The sequence below is a fragment of the Raphanus sativus genome, unplaced genomic scaffold, assembly GCF_000801105.2.
Source record: "Raphanus sativus cultivar WK10039 unplaced genomic scaffold, ASM80110v3 Scaffold0275, whole genome shotgun sequence".
Classification (NCBI taxonomy): Eukaryota; Viridiplantae; Streptophyta; class Magnoliopsida; order Brassicales; family Brassicaceae; genus Raphanus; species Raphanus sativus.
Window position 1 is genome coordinate 28759 of NW_026615595.1, and position 19220 is coordinate 47978.

The 19220-nt window shown below is 33.2% G+C and overlaps 5 protein-coding genes across 5 annotated transcripts; 4 read left to right on the forward strand and 1 right to left on the reverse strand.

The window, feature by feature from the left end:
* Nucleotides 1-2850: 2850 nt before the first annotated feature.
* LOC130501749 (uncharacterized) lies at nt 2851-4076 on the forward strand. Its single transcript, XM_056996575.1, has 6 exons — nt 2851-3207; nt 3287-3383; nt 3464-3588; nt 3660-3744; nt 3829-3971; nt 4045-4076. Exons 1-6 carry the CDS (start codon nt 2886-2888, stop codon nt 4074-4076), a joined length of 804 nt encoding a protein of 267 aa, XP_056852555.1. The 5' UTR covers nt 2851-2885.
* LOC130501745 (uncharacterized) lies at nt 4055-5153 on the forward strand. The gene is made up of 4 exons (XM_056996574.1): nt 4055-4223; nt 4338-4449; nt 4531-4707; nt 4788-5153. Exons 1-4 carry the CDS (start codon nt 4138-4140, stop codon nt 4947-4949), a joined length of 537 nt encoding a protein of 178 aa, XP_056852554.1. The 5' UTR covers nt 4055-4137; the 3' UTR covers nt 4950-5153.
* A 3819-nt stretch (nt 5154-8972) lies between these two features.
* Nucleotides 8973-9575, reverse strand: LOC130501750 (F-box protein At2g35280-like). Its single transcript, XM_056996576.1, has one exon. The coding sequence runs from the start codon at nt 9573-9575 to the stop codon at nt 8973-8975; it is 603 nt and encodes a 200-aa protein (XP_056852556.1).
* Nucleotides 9576-12949: 3374 nt separating this feature from the next.
* LOC130501751 (uncharacterized) lies at nt 12950-16109 on the forward strand. The gene is made up of 9 exons (XM_056996577.1): nt 12950-12993; nt 13083-13169; nt 13352-13410; nt 13502-13579; nt 13712-13789; nt 13883-14062; nt 14151-14592; nt 14696-15627; nt 15754-16109. Exons 1-9 carry the CDS (start codon nt 12950-12952, stop codon nt 16107-16109), a joined length of 2256 nt encoding a protein of 751 aa, XP_056852557.1.
* A 785-nt stretch (nt 16110-16894) lies between these two features.
* LOC130501752 (uncharacterized) lies at nt 16895-19161 on the forward strand (the record flags this gene model as incomplete). The annotated part of the gene is made up of 7 exons (XM_056996578.1): nt 16895-17192; nt 17234-17244; nt 17287-18219; nt 18334-18340; nt 18422-18931; nt 19003-19007; nt 19089-19161. Coding segments are annotated over exons 1-7 (1837 nt in total), but the record flags the coding sequence as incomplete, so codon positions are not given.
* Nucleotides 19162-19220: the final 59 nt, after the last annotated feature.

The window sequence follows — 19220 nt, forward strand, 5'->3', positions numbered from 1 at the left end:
CTTCCATTAATTATTTTTTCTCAAAAGATATCTCCATCAATGATACATCATTGAGGTGCCTATGAACCCTTTGCTTGATTGTGCAGAGCATATGTAGAGCCCATCAGCCTCTCTTCTTTTTTAAAAAATGAAGAAATTACCGCTTAAGCTAGATTCTGTTTTATTGTTCAGTAATGCAAGTGATTCAAATCTATATAAAACACAATTGATATAAGTTTTCGATTAAGTCACTAAGACTCCGTTACAGGTTGCTTCTGGTCTTTTTGTTTGGCGAAAGTTACTTGCTTGATGGTTCTTTTTGTTACTTATATGCTGTTTCGGATGTCTTAAAAATAAATGTTTTCTTTTCTATGCAGATGCAAAAAACCATCAGATTCTCATATATTACAAAGCCTCAGAGGTAATAAACATACATCAACTCCTTATTGCCTTTCATATTCTATTTTTACAAGTTATTAAAGGACAGTTTTTGGTGGTTTTTATATGATTAGTTATTTGAAAGACATGGTTTGATGCTTTGATGATTATGGTGAACTCAATATGACTGCAGCATAGGACAAGACCTTGGTGGGGTGTTTAAGAAAAGTTCAGAGCTCATTAGTCCGTATCACAACTTGCTTAAATGTATGTTCTTTTCTCGAAAGCAAACTTCTCTGTTCATCATCATTAAAGTATATTAACATTTGAAAATTTCTCTTTAAGGTGGGATTGTTATAGAGATGGTTGTTGGAGGTGAGTAACCGTATGTTGGATGGGAGAAGAAGCGAATAAGCAAGTTAGAGTTGGATGGGAGAAGAATCTTTCTGCTACATATGTTGGTTTTGTCTTTAATTTACTTTTTATTGATGGATATGTGAACAACTTAGGAAACTCACAAAAAGTCATGAGGCTGTCATTCAATTGGCTGCAAAAGGAAAAGTAAGAATACTTTTGTACTAAGCTTAGCCATACCTAATATCTTTAGACCGATTTGTCTTATATTTATCTGATATCGTTACTGTCCTACAGGTTCAAGTACATGAGACGATGTGGGAGTATCTGTAACTTTTTTACTAAATACGTTGGTTAAACACTTAAACCTGAGAGGTGACTGTAATATAAAGTTATTTTTCTTTGATAGCCGTGTGATCGTGTACTATTACCGCAAACCATGGAATTGGTTTAACCAAATTGGGTTCTACATGAGTTATAATGAGAATATTATAATGTAAATAGATACAATCATACAAATCCGAATTATTGTAACTAACCAGCAAGAGCATATGAACATACATATACAAACTATAGATATTATATTTAGATAAATGAATTAAAACAAAAAATGCTATGACCGAAATGATGTGTCCTAAAACTAACGTTGGCAAATTAATTGGAATGGAACAACTTTCGTGGAGAAACTGAATATTAAAATATTTTCCTAATTAAGAGTATCAAATTTAAAAACCTGCCGGTCGACTACGTCAAAAGCATGCAAGAGTAAAACAACAACATAAACTTAAGGTTCCAAAATCTGCAAGCAACAATGGTTGGTTCATACGACAATAACATTTACCTATATGTCATAAAAATATTATGCAAATGCAAGCCCAAGATCAGTAAAGCATGCTCTGGTATGCTTGGATGGAAACTAATTAAAACGAAAGTTGACCAATAGTGGAGAGACGCATCAAAGAATCGTTTCACAGAGTTGAAGTAAACAAACTACCATGCTATTTGAAACTTTTAGGAATACAAAAACAATGATTATATACCACCCCAACAATATTAAAAAGCATATGCGACACCTACTAATATGATATATACATATAAAAAATGTTTACCTAATTTAAGGAGTAGATGTCAAGTATTATGACCAGATATGTGTCGAAATTAAAAAAAAAATGAATTCAAAGTAAAAGAAAAAAGTCTAGCATAATCCCATAATCTAAATAAATATAGATTAAATATTTGTATAGTGTTTTCAGAAAAAAAATTTTATAGTGCAAAAGAACACCACACTATACAACAATCATACAAGGAACACATAAAGATCTGACATGATAATAGATGACTTAACATAAGACAAACAAACTAAAATAATCACTCCGCTAAAATAAAAAATGAACAATGCTCCATTCAAACAATCATAACTATTGTATCCTCCTATATATTAAAAGAGAAGTACAAACGCCACGTGGCACTCATAGAATTCTTCTCACGAGAATTCTAGCGTTTCAATTGGTCGAGTTTTTCTAATTTTTCTTTTTTATTTATTTTTTTCATCGACCTTTTAATTGGAAAGTGACATTAATTACCAAACGCACTAATTATTTATTGCGCAAGAATCGTAATCAATGGCGAACATTAATCATAGCTTGCAGATTAATTTTAAAAAATGTCAACTAATCATTAAATCTCGTAATGGCAAATTCATTTCATATTTTATTAGGAAACTAATTATTATCAACATACCTTATTTATATTGAAAACTTGCGCAAGTTTCGCATCGTATAAAATGCATTTTCGTGATTAATTTTACAAATTTATTAGGTTTCCTTTAATCATTAGTCATTTAATTTACATACCTTATTATACCCAATTACTTGCGCAAGTCTCGCAAGTAATATTTCTTGCGTCGTTAATACTCTACACCATCAAAGGACTATATATAGAGTACAAAGTGGCCTTGAAGCAACTCAGCCATTCTTCTATTTTGAAACGAAAATGGCGATGTTCGCAAAGTCAAAAAATATAGTATCTTTGGTCCGAGAATTAAAACCCCGTAAAGATACGTCCCGTATTGAAGTTAGGATTATTCGGTTGTGGAAGAACTACAACAAAGAATCAGGAAATACTATTGAAATGGTTTTTGCTGATAGAGAAGTAAGTGAAGAACATATAGTTTTATGTTAAGATTTTGTTTATTGTTTAATACTATAATTATTTTGACTGGTATTCAGGGGACAAGAATTCATGCTTCAGTTGGAGAACAACTCATCAAAAAATATGGTGAAAAGCTACATGCGGGAGATGCAATTGTCGTCCAGTTGTTCAAGGTCTTCGATGCAATTGGTGAATATCGTACAACTCCACATCTGTACAAAATTGGTTTCTATCCAACCACTTTTGTTGGAAAAGCTTTAGATTTTCCAAGTGAAATTCCTGAAAAGAATTTTGCCGATTTTACCGATATTCTGGAAGGAAAGATTGATAGCAGCTGCTTAGTTGGTGAGTCATTTTAGCACACAATTAATACTCTGTCATGTTATGTTAATTTTGTTCTTATTTTTTTATGTAATAAATTTAGATATAATTGGACAAATCGTCAACTTTGGGTCGCTGGAAAACAAAAGCATTAAAGGCAAAGATAACATGAGGCTTTTGATCGAGCTACGTGACCATAGGTAAGCTGAAATTTCAATTATTATTGGTTATATTTGACAAAGTTAAAAAACTCTACATTTTATCTACGTTTTCGTTTCAGTAATGTCAAGATCATGTGTACTCTGTGGGGTGGTTATGCTAAACAAGTATACGACTACAGTATGAGTAACATGTCCATTATGATAATTTGTATTATCAGGTTCTGTTCCATTAAAGAGTGGAAAGGTATGTAATTTGATTTGTTAAGGTTTCTAATTATTACTCGCAGACAATATAATATGATGAATGTTCTCCAGGGGTTTACTCCATATCTAGCGGGTTTAATTCCACCCAAATTTTGCTAAACCCAACGTGTTCATTGGTTGATGAGTTTAAATTGTGGTACGTAATAAAAAATGCAAGTTTATTTAAAATATGTTATTAAATTGGACTCTAAAGTAAAATTATGTCTTTTTATCTATGTAGTCTTCCTGATGATTCACTTGCTATAACAAACAAGGATAGTAGCCAATGGAGTGTTGCTAGTGCTACATCTGTTCGTGCCCGGTTTTTTGTTCTTAATGAGAGGCTAACAATAAGAGATATCGTTGTCAGTACTCTGGTTACACGTACACTACTTTTTTTTTTAAATGTAAATTATTAATTTTAATACTCCTACTAACATGCTGTTGTCTTGAGTAGGTTGGAACTTTTGTCACCTTGGGGACTATTGAAAACATAGATACTGAGCGTGGTTGGCAATATCTAAGTTGCAAATACCACAACAAAAAAGTTATGCCTACAACCAATGTTGATGATGACAACCGTCCTTTGTTCTACTGTAATACATGTGATAAAGAACACATTGATGTCATTCCGAGGTATTTCATCAAAAGCGTACATAATTTAGTATTCTGGTTTTTGTTATATGATGTATAATTATGGTGTACGTTATCCAGTAATTACTAAATATTAAACTTTTATTGGTACCTCAGGTTTAAATTAATTGTCCACGTTAAAGATGATACCGGTGAGGCAAACTTTCTTTTGTTTGATGGCAATGCTCAAGTGCTTGTGCGTCGTTCTGCCGCTGAACTCTATGATGAGGTCCAGTCAAATTTAAATAAAAGAGGAAATTATTACTATATGTATAAATTAGAGTCCTCACTTTTCCATTTTTACTTGTAGAATCTAGATGAAGACTTGTTACCAGAAGCTGTTAGCGACCTTTTTGGCAAAAGAATCCTTTTTGAGGTTTCAGTGGATGCTGATAACATCAAAGGAAAGAGCTCTCATTATGTTGTTCGAATTGCTACTGCTGATCGTGAACTGATTGAGGAATTTGCTGCTTTGCCAGTTAAACAGGTATTGTTCTCATTCGTCTGTATAGTTCATCTAATTCTTACATTATCGTAATACTGATCGGTTAAACTTTTTCCTTATAGGTCCTAATGCTGCAGTCTTCAGATGATATTTCTTCTGGTTCAGGTGGTTTATCAGGAACTCCATTGTCTAAAAGAAAAAGCCAAGATGAACAACAAAGTAGCCTAGATGATCAACATTCCGTGAACAAGAAACTTTTTCTAAAGAAAGTCAAGGGAGAGTAACATAGCTAATGTTACCGATACTTAATCAGACGTATCTTTCTACTATCGTGGCTTTGTTTTTCTTTTTATTTTTTATGAAACTGTTTTACGAATATTGCATTATATCATTGAGGTTCTTACTATTTTTCTATCCAAGGATTGGATAAATCTTACTATTCATGGTTTAATATTTAGTTAGTACGAGATTTAACTTGAAGATTGAAGATTTACAACGCTATTAAAATATGAAATTTTTGAACTTGTGGCCGAATTAATAATGCTATACACGGTTGTTTCAATCTAAGTATCCATTGTTTACACGGATGTGATCAAATAAATGTTTGATGTGAATTATATTTTGCGGTTGATTACATTTGCATATACATGCGTTCAAAAGAAATTTAATCGATTGACATTCATAAAGGTTTAAGAAAAACTTGAACCGGTTTAGTGTGTTCATTTTTCTAATGAACTTAGCCCATGAGTTATATCGCCCTTACTACAAAATAAAGCCCAAATAGTAAAAATGAGAAATGACAAAAAGTAATTTTGATAAAATTTAACGGGGTCCAGTTGTCATGTGAAAAGTCACGACCCTTCGATTCTTCTTCTTCTATATAAACTGTACACTGACCGAGAAACTGTATCATTTCTCTTCTTCGTAAGCTTTTGTCTCGCCAACTATTACTCAAGTGAGTTCTCTTTCTCTTTAGGGTTTCGTTTACTGTCTATGATAAACGATAAATCGATTTTTAAATATAGTGGTTTTGTGTTAGGTTTTGTAGCCATCATTTCATACTACCATTATATTTCGTTATTTATTTTTCGATTATAGGATGTATATATCGTTGGTAATCAATATGAAAAACAGTAGATCGATTCACAAAGAGAAAGGAATTTAGATAGGTTTTGTAGCCACGATATACAGATTTCTTCTCTAGATTATCTATGTTGATCTTTCTAGGGTTATTATAATCGCTATTTGAATCGGTGAAAAATTGGAAAACATCATCCGGTTTATTTGTTATAGTATTTTTTGAATTTTGGATTAGAAAGTAATCAAATGGTTATTATTGGCTGTTTCATTTCTCATCCTTTTATTTTTCTAACCCGTACTCTTTAAACCTAACATGCAGATCAAGATTTATATCATGGCAGGAAACAAGGATCTCAAAATGAAGGCTCCAATGGTGGAAGATTATGGTTCAAGCGTTGAAGACGCTTTCAAGAAAGGGCGTTTGGAGACAACTCAGCATTACCGAGCGAAGCTGTTCATGTACAAGCAACTCCAACAGGGTCTCATGAAGAAACATGATGCAGAGCTTGAGGTCGAAAGGGTTGCAGGGAAATTGGAACTCTTTGAAGAACTCTTCAATGAGTCTGCATTCACCGAACTCAAGGAGAAGTTGGAGTCTGATCTTGTGCTTGCTACGGCCAAGGTGGCTGATGTGGAGGTCCCGTTAATTGATTGGTACAAGTTGGGTGAACCACAGATGTTTGACTAATCTGTGCGGTTCCTCAATCTGTCCAATTTAAAAACTTTTTATGTTGTTTTAATATTATGTTTAAATATTTCTGAACTTATTTACTGGTTTGTTAAACCAGTTTTCCCATCTTTATGGTGGGAAATTAAACTTAAGTACTTATTTATAAATAACCTATTCCGTTTTATATTGTTTGTGTTTGTTATTGCATATATTACTTGTTAGATAGTCTGTTTTCAGTAGAGTTTAGTATAGGTTATTTCTATAGTTAGAAGAATATATATCATTTTAATCATGACTTACCCATAGAAAGGATAAAGATAAGCGTGAATAGTTAGATATAGTAGTTAGACACATTGCTGCAGACTTTCACATTTCTCAAGATTTTAAAGCCAATTAAACTTAATAATTTGATATATTATGAAGTTGATAATTGATTAGAATATATCTTCTAGACATACTATAAAATAGAAATTGGTTAATTATAAGTTTCCGTTTTTAACATATCAAATTTTTAGTTGCATTCGAATGAAAGATTTAATTGTCTTTAGGAAGCCATCGATAATTGATTATTTTGTCATAATCATAAGTTAATAAATTCTGAGATATTAGAATATAATGCGAACTATAAATACAAAGCTTTCATAGCAATTTTTGTTATCTCAAGTTTCCAGAATCTAGGTGATTGTATTGTCAAATTCTCAATCGAGGTATTGTAATGATGATCTTTTTGAAATTTTTGAACTTTATCTGCAGACATGGTGAAAGACTTTGACATGTCAGTATGGACAATTTTCAAGAGTTATTAATATTTTCCAGATTAAGTCGCATGCAAAAAAACGTCTAAAAATTTGTTCTTCAATACGAAAACTAATTGGAATATTGTATCGTTTTTAACGGGTTGATACTAGAATGTTTTTCAAGGTCCTTTGATTGTATTAATTAGTCTAATGTGATGGTCAACTTATGAAGGTCAATTTTAAACGGAACAATAAGAATCCGATTGTCAATTTTAAACTATCACTTAATGCGAAGTAAATTTGATCTGGGTCTTAAATATACAAGAGGCCCTTCAAAATATTCATTTCAATGTTACTAATTACTTAATGCGAAGTAAATTTGAACTGGGTCTTAAATATACAATAGGGCCTTCAAATCTGAAAACCCTAAGGTCCCATTAGTGTAAACCTAACTCTATAAATCAAGAAATTGCAAATCCTTAATCAAACGTAGCAATACTTGTTTCTTAGTTTAACATGCAGCCGGGCAAGTATAGTTGGTCAATTTCTATACAGGTTTGCTCTCTCTCTCGAGATCCAAACATTAATGCTGAACATTACTTTTGAAAATTTAAGAATTTATGCTTTATTTTCTGTTAGGAACTATGCACATTTGATCAAACTTCACAGTCTTCGTATTGTTATGTAAGTGATTTTTATTTATCACATAAAATATTTACATGACTTTTTACGTTTGAAGTACTTCTAGGGAATAACCTGTGGTATTATATTTGGCAGGTTTACGAAAAAGTAGAGAATCATACAGATATTGAATTCCATCATAGACATCGATATCACAATATCATGACATTTATACACAGAGACCAATTTTCATTCGAAATCAACGAAGACCAAGATAAATCCAAGTTTGTGTATTGGATGGAGAATAACAAACAAATACCTCAGGTAGTAAATGTGAAGTCTGCATTTGACGGTGGTGTTTGTAACTTTGTTTGGGATTCAAAAGCTAAATCATTGTCACCAAATATCCAGATTTGAAGTTTGCTACTATATTAAGACCTAATTTTGTACAATTTATTGAATAATTGTTAATATTTTGTTTTATTTTAGAAAAAAATTGGAGATTTCTAACTATATAATTAGAGAATCAGCTACGGTAATATTTGGTTCCACCTCCTCTAATATCTATAAGATTATTGATTTGTCGTTTACAAAGAAGGTGAATAACTTGACCTCTATATTATGTACTTGAAATATTTTGAGTGTTTAAAATAAATGTCTTTTCTACCTATTACATGAGATCTTAATAATCATATTTTAAGAAGATTTGATTGCAAATAAATTGCCTGCTAACGTCAATCATATTTATTAACATTCAATCAATATAAAGTAGTTTCATTGTGATAAGTTAATATATAATCTTACCATATGATTGACACCATTTACGGTCTCCGTTTTGTTTTTGGAAGGTGAAGTACTTGACCAGAAAGTAATAGTATGAAATTTAAATGAATTTTATTTCTTTTGTATTTATTACCAAATATTTTTATCTTCCATTTTAGAAACCCGAGTAATTAGGTTGCCATCGCGACTAAAGTCAATTAATCCGCACAAAAGCATTAACTTTTATATTCAAAGTACAAAAGGAAAAATAGTTGTTATCAATTAATATGATATGAATTTTGGAGATTGTGTCGACCTTCAAATAAAACAAACAAAGTAGCAACTTAGAAAATTGAACGAAATATATAAATAATCATGTAAAAACATAAGTACTTTTACATGCGTTTATAGATAATATCAGATGAAAACTTGAATCTTTAGTTGTTTTTACTCATAGCAAACTCAACAAATTGATTAAGCCTTTCATAGTAGTAACCATGGTTGCATACTCGACCACGTCTTTTCCTTGAGCGGCAACCACAGAGTGTCTCAAGGTTGGCACGAGCTATATAGTAGCCTTGGTTCATGAAGTACGGGATATCAGTCAGAGATTTCTTGACTCTTTCCCAGCATTGATCGGAGGTTGAACGACTTTCCTTCCATCCCAGTTTATCCAAATACTTCTGACCTTTATGAAATCGTTCTACAGCAAGCAGTGACAAACCATAAAGATACGAACCGTCTATATAACCTCCATCCGATGATTGGCGTAAATGATATAGGCCTGCCTGCTCGTCTTCCTTTACGAACAATTGAAGAATGCCCTCAATATAGTGTGCCTCAGGGTTCCCACTCTCAAAGCATAGTTCCTTGAACTCTAAGTGTTTAGACAGCATTTCGGTTGGTTGGGCAGCAAAATATGACAAGGAAATGTTTCTGAAGTAGTTGGTGCGATCTGAGTTGGAGTGATCGTCATTTGAGGACGCAGAATCACCGATGGATATGATGTCATAATTGTTTACCGATGCATCTTCTCCCATCTTCAAAGTAGTGTCTTTCTTCTCGGGAAGTATAATTTTTTAATTAAGGTATTGTTTAGAAACAATTGATAATGAGAATGTTGTGAAAGTAATGTAGGAAGTTGTAGGATAGTTATAAAGAATAATTTTATTTCTTACATGATTTGATTAAACGTGCCAAGAATGCTGTTTACGTGGAAGGAAAAAAATGGTTACCAAGTTGTTATTACCAAGAATGCTAGAAGTACGTGCTAAAAAGGAGAAGGGACGCCACATGCAGAAGGGTCTACACCTTCTAGGCTAAAAGGCTGTGGTATTTGTATTGTCATTTAATAACAGGATATTGTCGTTGATTTTCTTGGCATGCACCAATAGTTAGCATCAAAATAAGTTATGTTAGTAATAAAAAATGTAGAAAGTAAAAATCAATTAGACCAATAATAGTAACCATAATATATTTATGTTTATTATAAATTTGCTTATTTAAATTAAGCTGTCAATTTAGGAAATGCAGTAATGGTTGTGATAGAAATAAATTTAGGAAGGCATATATTTTATGCCATTAAGTATAATAAATGTTTCAGAATTACTTCACCATTACTCCTCGCCAGTCTCATATGTATAAGAATATTTTGTTGCTCAAAGAAAATATTTACTTGACTTATTTATTTCATATATGCTCTTATAAGTATGAAATTAATTTATATGCTCGACCCTTGTGTAGATCATATTGAGCACAAAGAGGTTATAATATCCACTATATTTATTATCTGTTATTAAGTTTTATAAACTCCATGAATTTTCATATTGCTTTTTTGTATACAGCGAAATGGCAGTGATAACCGTGAAGAAATCCATATCTGAAATGATTGAATCAAATTCGGTAAATATTTCGTCCTTTTGATAAATTGACAAAATGTATTTTTGTATAAGGCAAAAGTAATTCTTAACGAAATTGTTTTTTAATATGATTTGCCTTTCAATGTTGGTTCATAGTCTGGAAAGTTTATGGTTGTTGCTAAAATCGAGGCCATTGATTTGGAGAAACCATGGTATTACACGGCCTGCAAAATTTGCACAAGAAAAATGGATAGACTGTCAAATGGTATTGAGGGAGTCAATCAAAATATTCACCAGAATCCTCAATACAATTGCAAAAGATGTGGAAAGGATTTTGACTATGGTATTAACTGGTAAGTTTATAGTTTTAAATCTTCATACTGGTATACTCTCAATTTGTTATAAGTTCATATACTAATTAGCTTTTATATCTTTAGTTACCACTTGGTTGTACGTGTTAGCGATGAATCAAATGTTGAAGCCAAGTTTGTGCTTTTCAACAATATCGCGGAGAAGCTAATTAGAAGACCTGCGTTTCAGTTGGTCGAAGAGGCTCCTCAGGTATTTGCTTAATTTTTAATAGGGGGATTAAAGAATATATTATTTTGATACTTTACATCGTAAATGAATACTTATGTTTTATAGGAAAATCCACATTTTGTACCACAATCTCTAACTGAATTGATTGGGAGGAAAATTCTATTTATGCTGACAATCGAATCTAATGGTCAAAAAGAACAAAATTCAGCATATGTTGTTGATTCAGTTGTTGACAATGCAGAAATAATCGAACTCTTTCATCCACATGTAAGTTTTGTTTTTACTCTTATATAAACTATTATTAGTATAGTTACATTTTCTAACAAAATTATTTATTTATGCAGCCACATGTTGTCATATTTCATGATTATGACTCCGATGACGAGTGAGTATTAAAAGAATCATTGCTAATACAAAATGAAGGAAGAAAGTTGAAGTCATTATGCACTTGAAAGTACAAGCGTTTACGCAATTACTCCCTCTGTTTTTAAATAATACATGTTTTGAGATTTTCACATTTTTTAATAAAACATATTAAAATTTAATTATTAGTGCATAGTTTTTTTGTTATTTTATATTTCCTATATTTCTAATCCAATAAAATTTCAAGAAATGCAATTAATGTTTTTGATATTCACAGATATTCATAATTAGTTGACAAAAATTACATTGAAAATATGAAAAATACATCTATTTGAAAAAAAAAATTCAAAAACATACATCTTTAAAAAACAGAGGGAGTATTTGTTATTGGCATTATTTTAAACAATTTCATTATGTTTTCCATTATTTTCCTTGTGCGTTTTTGTTTTTTAACAATGAATAATAAATTGTTTTAATATAATTGGGTTATAAAACAACTACTATACCACTTTGGGAGAGATCATACCACATTTAATCTTTAAATTTTTTTCAAAAGAATAACCCAATCAGTTGCAATTTAGATCCCAAAAATAATTTTATATCTAAGGTGAAAAAATATGGGGGTTCTATATATGGTAAACTTACAGAAATAATCATTTACAATAAATGTACACAGCTAACAACAGATGATTCGTCCAATCAAAAGAAATATCAACTGTTTTCCGAAAAAATATCGTATTCACCTACGCAAGGAATATAAACACGGTAAGAAATTAATACCAACTTTAGAACTGGCAACAATTGATTTTGCATATATTTCAATTGATGGTAAAACTTAATGGTCTTCAATCTATCTTTATTATATTGATTAAATATATCGTCTTCTGAATTCCATAGTCTTCATTTTCTGTCAAACTATATAAGTTTGTTGAAACCTTTTTTCTAACTGCATTCGGAAAATTCTATAGCTAGAGTCCTGTTCTTACAAAAGACACTAGCAATATCTAAAAAGTCTGACGTATGAAGAGAAGTAATCCACTGGGAACAGACAGTGGGAAGAAACCACCGAAGATTAAAAAAATTGGTATGTTTTCCTTAAAATAAATATAAATCTTTATGAATATATTATAATTTCGTACAACCGTGTATATATAACTGAGTATATGTAACCGATTCGTATTGAAAATTTATACAAAGAAAATAAAATTCTCTAAAACAAATATATTTCATAAGAATTTGGTCGACATTTTTAAGTGACACACTTTTAATAATGATTGTTTTTGCTGCCACACTTTGATAACATAGGTATCAATGACAAAGAGAATACTCCAAGGAGGAATGTAACACAAAAGTCATCCATCACAAACGTTTCACCAGAAACAACAATCAATCCTTTTAGAACCCCCTTTCATAATGTTACAAATCAAGTGTTTCGACCCATTAATCCACAGCCATCGGAGCCTAAACCTGGATTAACACAGCAAGCTAGAAAAGCGAGAAAGGAAATACTGAATAACAAAAGAACAATAGGCCTTACTACCACAAATAGAGGTTACTCTCTTCTCGATTTGATTTTGCGGACGTTGATTTTTGTTAATCTGCCAAAGAACAAAACATTTCTGACCATGATCTACGTTAAATTAAACAGTGACATGGATTTTCAAGCCAACAAAGCCATCAGTTGTACCAAATATCGGTAATACTTTCTTTTCCAGTGCTACTTATGCAAACATTTCTCGATATTGCATTTCTTATTTTCAAAGGTTATTGTACTTACGTCTGCAGGTTCCTGTACTTCAACCCAAACTTCACTAAATCTCTCAAATGGCAGTGGCTCTGTAACCAACATGGACCCATCGAGTATAGAAACCGGTAACTAATCACGGCCGATAACATAAGTTATTTTTGAAGTAGTATTATTTTAAATTAATAGTAAAGACAATAGTAATAATGTACTCTGATTGAGAGAAAGTTTCTTATAATAAAAAATGTTACCTTTTAGCTTCAATTCGTAATCAAAAATCTATTATCGGGAGTACCAACATTTGCTTCAGGAAACGTAAGATAATTGGATCACCTCCATCGGTGAATTCAAAAACTAAACAAAAGAAAGGTAACAACGGGTTTTATATAATAATGAAGTCATATATATTGTATGGTACTATATCTAAAGTGCGACTAAACTTATACTTTTCCAAAAACAGCAAGGCCAGGTTCGAACATTACAGGACCATCGAGTTCTGGTCTTCCACCATTGTTTGAAACAGATTCAAATCCTGAAGGTATTACTGACTCTGTTTTAATCCTAATAATATGATGATTCTCCAGCAATTTAAATGTTGTAGATGTTTACCAATATCAGGAAATTCTAACATACTTACATTCGTTTATATGTTTAAATCAATCTTTTCCAGCTACTCAGTGTCCAAACCAAAACAAAACAAATGAATTCATTCGTCCACCAAGGTTCATCGTACATGACCATCCTGAAGGTATAAAGTCTTTTCCATCTATATACTTAGACATTTATTTATATTCATTGATGATATTCGATTTTATATGTTGTGATTTACTTTTTCACGCAGCTTATAATAATCGATATGAAATGGAGAGTGAGTCTGAAAATGAAGATGAATATGACGACAATCAGACTTACAGTGGCTATCCTGGTGGAGAGTCTTTGATAAACCCATCACCACAACATATCCCACAACAAGAAAATCATACCGTTACTTCATCTATTACTATAGGGTTACAAAAAAACGGTGATGACTTCAAAATTGTACAATCTCTTGATAATAAATAACAATTTATTAGTTATTTTTTATCCTAATGAGAGCATTTTTTATATAGGTTATTACGACGAAGGGGATCCAGTTTGGAATTGTAGGTTTTGTCAAGCATACATGTGGTATGGTGAAAGAATTGGAAAACGCCGTCGTAGCAAGAAACCTGTCTTCTCAATGTGTTGTAAACATGGAAAAGTTGTGCTTCCTCGCCTCGCGAATCCTCCAATGGAGTTAATGTATTTGTTATGCAAAGGAGACGAATTAAGTAAACATTATCGAGAGTTTATCCGAGCTTACAATATGATGTTCTCTTTCACATCACTTGGGGGGAAGATAGATCATTCTATTAACAATGGTCGTGGACCATTTGTTTTTCGAATGTCCGGTGAGAACTATCATCGTATTGGTGATATAGTTCCCGAGCCTGGACAAGCTCCAAAATTCTCCCAGCTGTATATCATTGATACTTTAAATGAGATAAAAAATAGACTTGACGCTTATGCCGGGTAATTTTGTAGACTTTCTGAACTTATTATGACTATATTTTAGGAATTTGCAAGTTTGTCTACAATTTTTGAACTTATTTTTGATTCTTAATATACTGGACAGGTCGGACGGAGCTAGCGCTAAGAAACTAAGAGAACCACTTGTTCTTCTTCTGCAGAATATGTTAGATCAGTATAATCCTCATGTTAAGGCTTTTAGATCTGCAAGAGATAGGTTCGACGTGGAAGGATCAACAGGTTATAGGATGAGGTTGATTGAAAGTCGGCAATCTGATGGACGGACCCATAATCTGCCCACTGCAAATGAAGTTGCTGCTTTGATACCTGGAGATTTTGTTTTAAATATGGAGCCCCGAGATATTGTTCTAGAGAGTACAAGTGGAAAGTTGCAAAGGATAAGTGAATTACATCCGGCGTATTTGCCTCTGCAGTATCCACTATTGTTTCCATATGGAGAGGATGGTTTTCGATTAAATATTCCAATTGGTTTTGAAGACACGGCTGGGAGAAAACGCAAAAATGTAACTATGCGTGAATACTTTGCATTTCGCATTTTAGAGAGGAAGGGGGAAGCACCCACGATTACGAGATCCGGAAGATTGTTTCATCAGTTCCTTGTGGACGCCTACACAATGATAGAATCGAGTAGACTGCGTTACTTATGGCTGAATCAGAAAAAACTCCGGTCAGTTAGTTATGATGCAATCCAGAAGGTAGCTGCAAAAGGCGGAGCTAAGATGGCTGAGCAAGGGAGCCGAATTTTCATCCCAGCAACTTTCACCGGAGGAAAACGTTATATGAAGCAGCATTACTACGATGCCATGGCTTTGTGCAAGTACTATGGATTTCCAGATCTTTTCATCACTTTTACGTGCAATCCAAAATGGCCTGAAGTTACAAGGTATCTGAAAAAATATAACCTTACCGCCGAAGACAGACCTGAAATTTTGTGTAGAGTTTTCAAGATGAAACTCGATAATCTTATTGAGTTTTTGACAAACAAGGACGGCTCCTTATTTGGCCCAGTTTCTGCAGGTAAATCTCCTAACAAATTTGTAACATTAATGCCGGTTTTTTTTTATTTGTTTTTCAAGGAACTACTTTAGATAGTATTTTCATCAGTTAAAATGTCTGTTCTTGTTTTCTTTTCTGTTTTGTCAGTAATGTACACGATTGAGTTTCAGAAAAGAGGAATGCCACACGCTCATATTCTCGTCTTCATGCAAAATGGAGCCAAATTTCCAACAGCTGATCATATAGACACTATTATATCGGCTGAGATACCTGACAAGACGGTAGATCCAGACCTGTATGCAATCGTTGGGGATTGTATGATGCATGGTCCTTGCGGTCCAGCAAAGAAGGATAATGTATGTATGGTTAACGGTAAATGCTCTAAGATGTTTCCGAAACGACTGAACATCAGGACATCGATTGACGCAAATGGATTTCCAGCTTACATGCGTCGTATTGATGGTAGGTTCATTGAGAAAAATGGAATCAGATTAGACAATTGATATGTTGTACCTTACAATAGAAACCTCATGCTTAGATATCACGCGCATATGAATGTCGAGTGGTGCATCCAAACGCGTGCTGTTAAGTATCTTTTCAAATATATCCATAAGGGACCTGATTATGCTTCAGCTGCAATGGATAAAGAAGATGAAGATGGCGTCATCGACGAAATCAAAACATATTACGACTGCAGTTATTATATTTATTTTATTACTTAGTTTCTATGTGTGCATGAACCGAAATAACTGCATAATCTATTAAAGTATATCCTTAGACAAATATATATACTATCGTATAGAATAGTAATAAAACATTGTTTTTACAATTAAATTATTACATTATTAAAAATTAAATACTACTTTCTTTTACATTTTAAGGTCTACGATTGTTGTTTCTAATTTATGTTTATCGTATTTCTATATTAGATATATAACTGCATGCGAGTCATCGTGGCGGGTTCTTGCTTTTCCTACACATTTTCGTACTACTTCTGTAGAGAAACTTGGATTTCATCTCCCTGATCAGGAGCTGGTGTTTTTTGATGAAGATGAACCTATTGAGAGTATCCTCAAGAAAAAATCTGTCAACCAATCCATGTTTCTGGCGTGGTTCATAGCAAATCAAAATATATCCAGAGGCAAGAGATTTGACATATGCCGAATTTCCAACAAAATTTGTTTGGAAAGCAAGTATGAGAGAATGGGTACCACGTAAACGAGGCTTTGCGATAGGGAGGATTGCACATATTAATCCAGCACAAGATGAGCTATATTTCTTAAGAGTAATGCTAAATTGGGTAAGAGGGCCGAAATCGTACGAGGATATAAGAACAGTTGATGGTGTTGTATATTCTACATACGAAGATGCTTGCTATGCTTTGGGTTTGATGGATGATGACAAGGAATACATAGAAGCTATCAAAGATTGTAGTGATAATAGTTCTGGCACGTATGCGAGGAAGCTTTTTTCGAGAATGTTGGTATCCAAAACATTATCTCAGCCTCATGTTGTGTGGGAAGCTACTTGGGAGTATCTAACCGACGATATTCTCTACAAGAAACGACGACAAACTGGAAATCCCGGTGAGATTTTTTCTTATTAAACGAAATATGTTTTAAATCAGGTCTCTCTTATGTAATTAATTTTTCAAATTTTCAGAGTTGAACTTGACCATAGATCATATCAAAAATTGCTCTAACCGAGATTGAAAATCATTTGCTTAGCAATGGTCGTAGCCTCCAGAAATGGCCCCTAATGCCAAAGCCAGATGATTTTGGTTGTTACAACGGCAATCGCCTTATAGATGATGAGCTTAAGTATGTTGTGGAAGATCAGCTAAAGGAAAATGAAAGACTTATGGCGATGATAACAGATGAGCAAAGAGGGGTTTACAACGAGATTTTGGATGCAGTTTTAAATGATAGCGGTGGAGTGTTCTTTCTTTATGGTTATGGAGGCACAGGTAAAACCTTCGTATATAGAGCACTCTCATCAGCAATCCGATCTAGACGTATGATTGTTCTAAATACCGCATCCAGTGGAATTGCTGCATTATTGTTGGAAGGAGGTAGAACCGCACATTCCAGGTTTGGTATTCCGATAGATGCCGACGAGTTTACTACTTGCAAGAAAATGGAGCCAGGATCAGATCGTGCAGAATTAGTTAAAGCAGCAAAGCTCATTGTATGGGATGAGGCGCCTATGATGAGCAGACACTGTTTCGAGACTTTGGATCGTTCTATGCGTGATATTATAAGATCTTCTGAAGACAAACCTTTTGGAGGTAAAGTAGTTGTTTTCGGTGGAGATTTCAGACAGATTTTACCGGTCATACCTGGAGGTGGTAGAGCAGAGACTGTTTTGCAAGCTCTTAATTCGTCATATCTTTGGGAGCACTGCAAAGTTCTGAAGCTAACAAAAAACATGAGATTGCTCGCTGGGCTTACTGATGATGCAGCAAAAGACCTTCAATCCTTCTCAAAATGGATTTTGGATGTTGGAGATGGAAAAATAAATTTGCCAAACGACGGTCAGGTTGACATTGACATCCCTTCTGATCTGTTGATCAAAAATATTGGAGAAGATCCGATTCAAACTATTGCAAAGGAGGTTTATGGACAAGCTTTTCAAACCTCAGAAGATAAGGATTTGTATAGACATCGAGCCATTCTCACACCCACAAATGATGAAGTTGATAAAATAAATGATTACATGCTTTCGCAGTTGCCAGGTAACATTTGATTCTGTTTACTCTTATGTTCGACTAACTTTTTACATTATTCTAGAGTAAAGGATTTACACGTGCTTTCAGGTGAATACAAGGTTTACCTTAGCTCTGACAGTATAATCCCATCCGATGTTGATGTAGAAGAAAATGTTACCTATCCAACAGAGTTTTTGAACAGTGTTAGAGTGGCAGGAATGCCTAGACATAATTTGAAGCTGAAGGTTGGTGCTCCTATTATGTGTCTCCGTAACTTGGATTTGGTAGATGGCTTATGCAATGGTACTAGGCTAATTGTTACTCAGTTGCTCCCACATGTTATAGAAGGTAGAATTATAACTGGAAATAGTACTGCTGGAGACAAAGTCTGGATTCCTAGAATGTATGTCAGTCCACCTGACACAAAGTTTCCCTTCAGAATGCGTCGAAGACAGTTTCCCGTTACACTGGCTTTCGCGATGACCATCAACAAAAGTCAAGGTCAAACACTAGAAAGTGTTGGTTTGTTTTTGCCTAGGCCAGTGTTCTCACATGGTCAGCTCTACGTTGCACTTTCAAGAGTTAAGTCGAGATCTGGATTAAAAATCCTAATAACTGGTAAAGAAAGGAAGGCCGAGACAAAAACATTGAATGTTGTCTACAAACAAGTTTTTCAAAATATTCCGTAGGAAGGGTACGTGATTGTTACCAGTTTTTCCAATATCTTTTTTAAAAATATATAAATTGTTACAATTGTTTTTTTTTGTATTGGCAGATGGGTGGTGATGACTACGAAGATCGATACTATTTCATTCTCGGAAAAAAGTGTTCTCACTATTTTGATCATGGTATGTTAATTTAATATTGTGCCCGGAGAAGATAAAATTTACAAATTTGTAAAATCTTT

Coding starts and splice junctions, on each gene's coding strand:
- LOC130501749 (XM_056996575.1), top strand. CDS start 2,886: ATGTTAAGATTTTGTTTATTGTTTAATACTATAATTATTTTGACTGGT. Junction 3,745..3,828: donor GTTGATGAGTTTAAATTGTG/GTACGTAATAAA, acceptor TTATCTATGTAG/TCTTCCTGATGATTCACTTG. Junction 3,972..4,044: donor TGTCAGTACTCTGGTTACAC/GTACACTACTTT, acceptor TGTCTTGAGTAG/GTTGGAACTTTTGTCACCTT.
- LOC130501745 (XM_056996574.1), top strand. CDS start 4,138: ATGCCTACAACCAATGTTGATGATGACAACCGTCCTTTGTTCTACTGT. Junction 4,450..4,530: donor CCGCTGAACTCTATGATGAG/GTCCAGTCAAAT, acceptor TTTTACTTGTAG/AATCTAGATGAAGACTTGTT. Junction 4,708..4,787: donor CTGCTTTGCCAGTTAAACAG/GTATTGTTCTCA, acceptor TTTTCCTTATAG/GTCCTAATGCTGCAGTCTTC.
- LOC130501750 (XM_056996576.1), bottom strand. CDS start 9,575: ATGGGAGAAGATGCATCGGTAAACAATTATGACATCATATCCATCGGT.
- LOC130501751 (XM_056996577.1), top strand. CDS start 12,950: ATGGATTTTCAAGCCAACAAAGCCATCAGTTGTACCAAATATCG. Junction 13,170..13,351: donor CCCATCGAGTATAGAAACCG/GTAACTAATCAC, acceptor CATTTGCTTCAG/GAAACGTAAGATAATTGGAT. Junction 13,790..13,882: donor CGTACATGACCATCCTGAAG/GTATAAAGTCTT, acceptor TTTTTCACGCAG/CTTATAATAATCGATATGAA.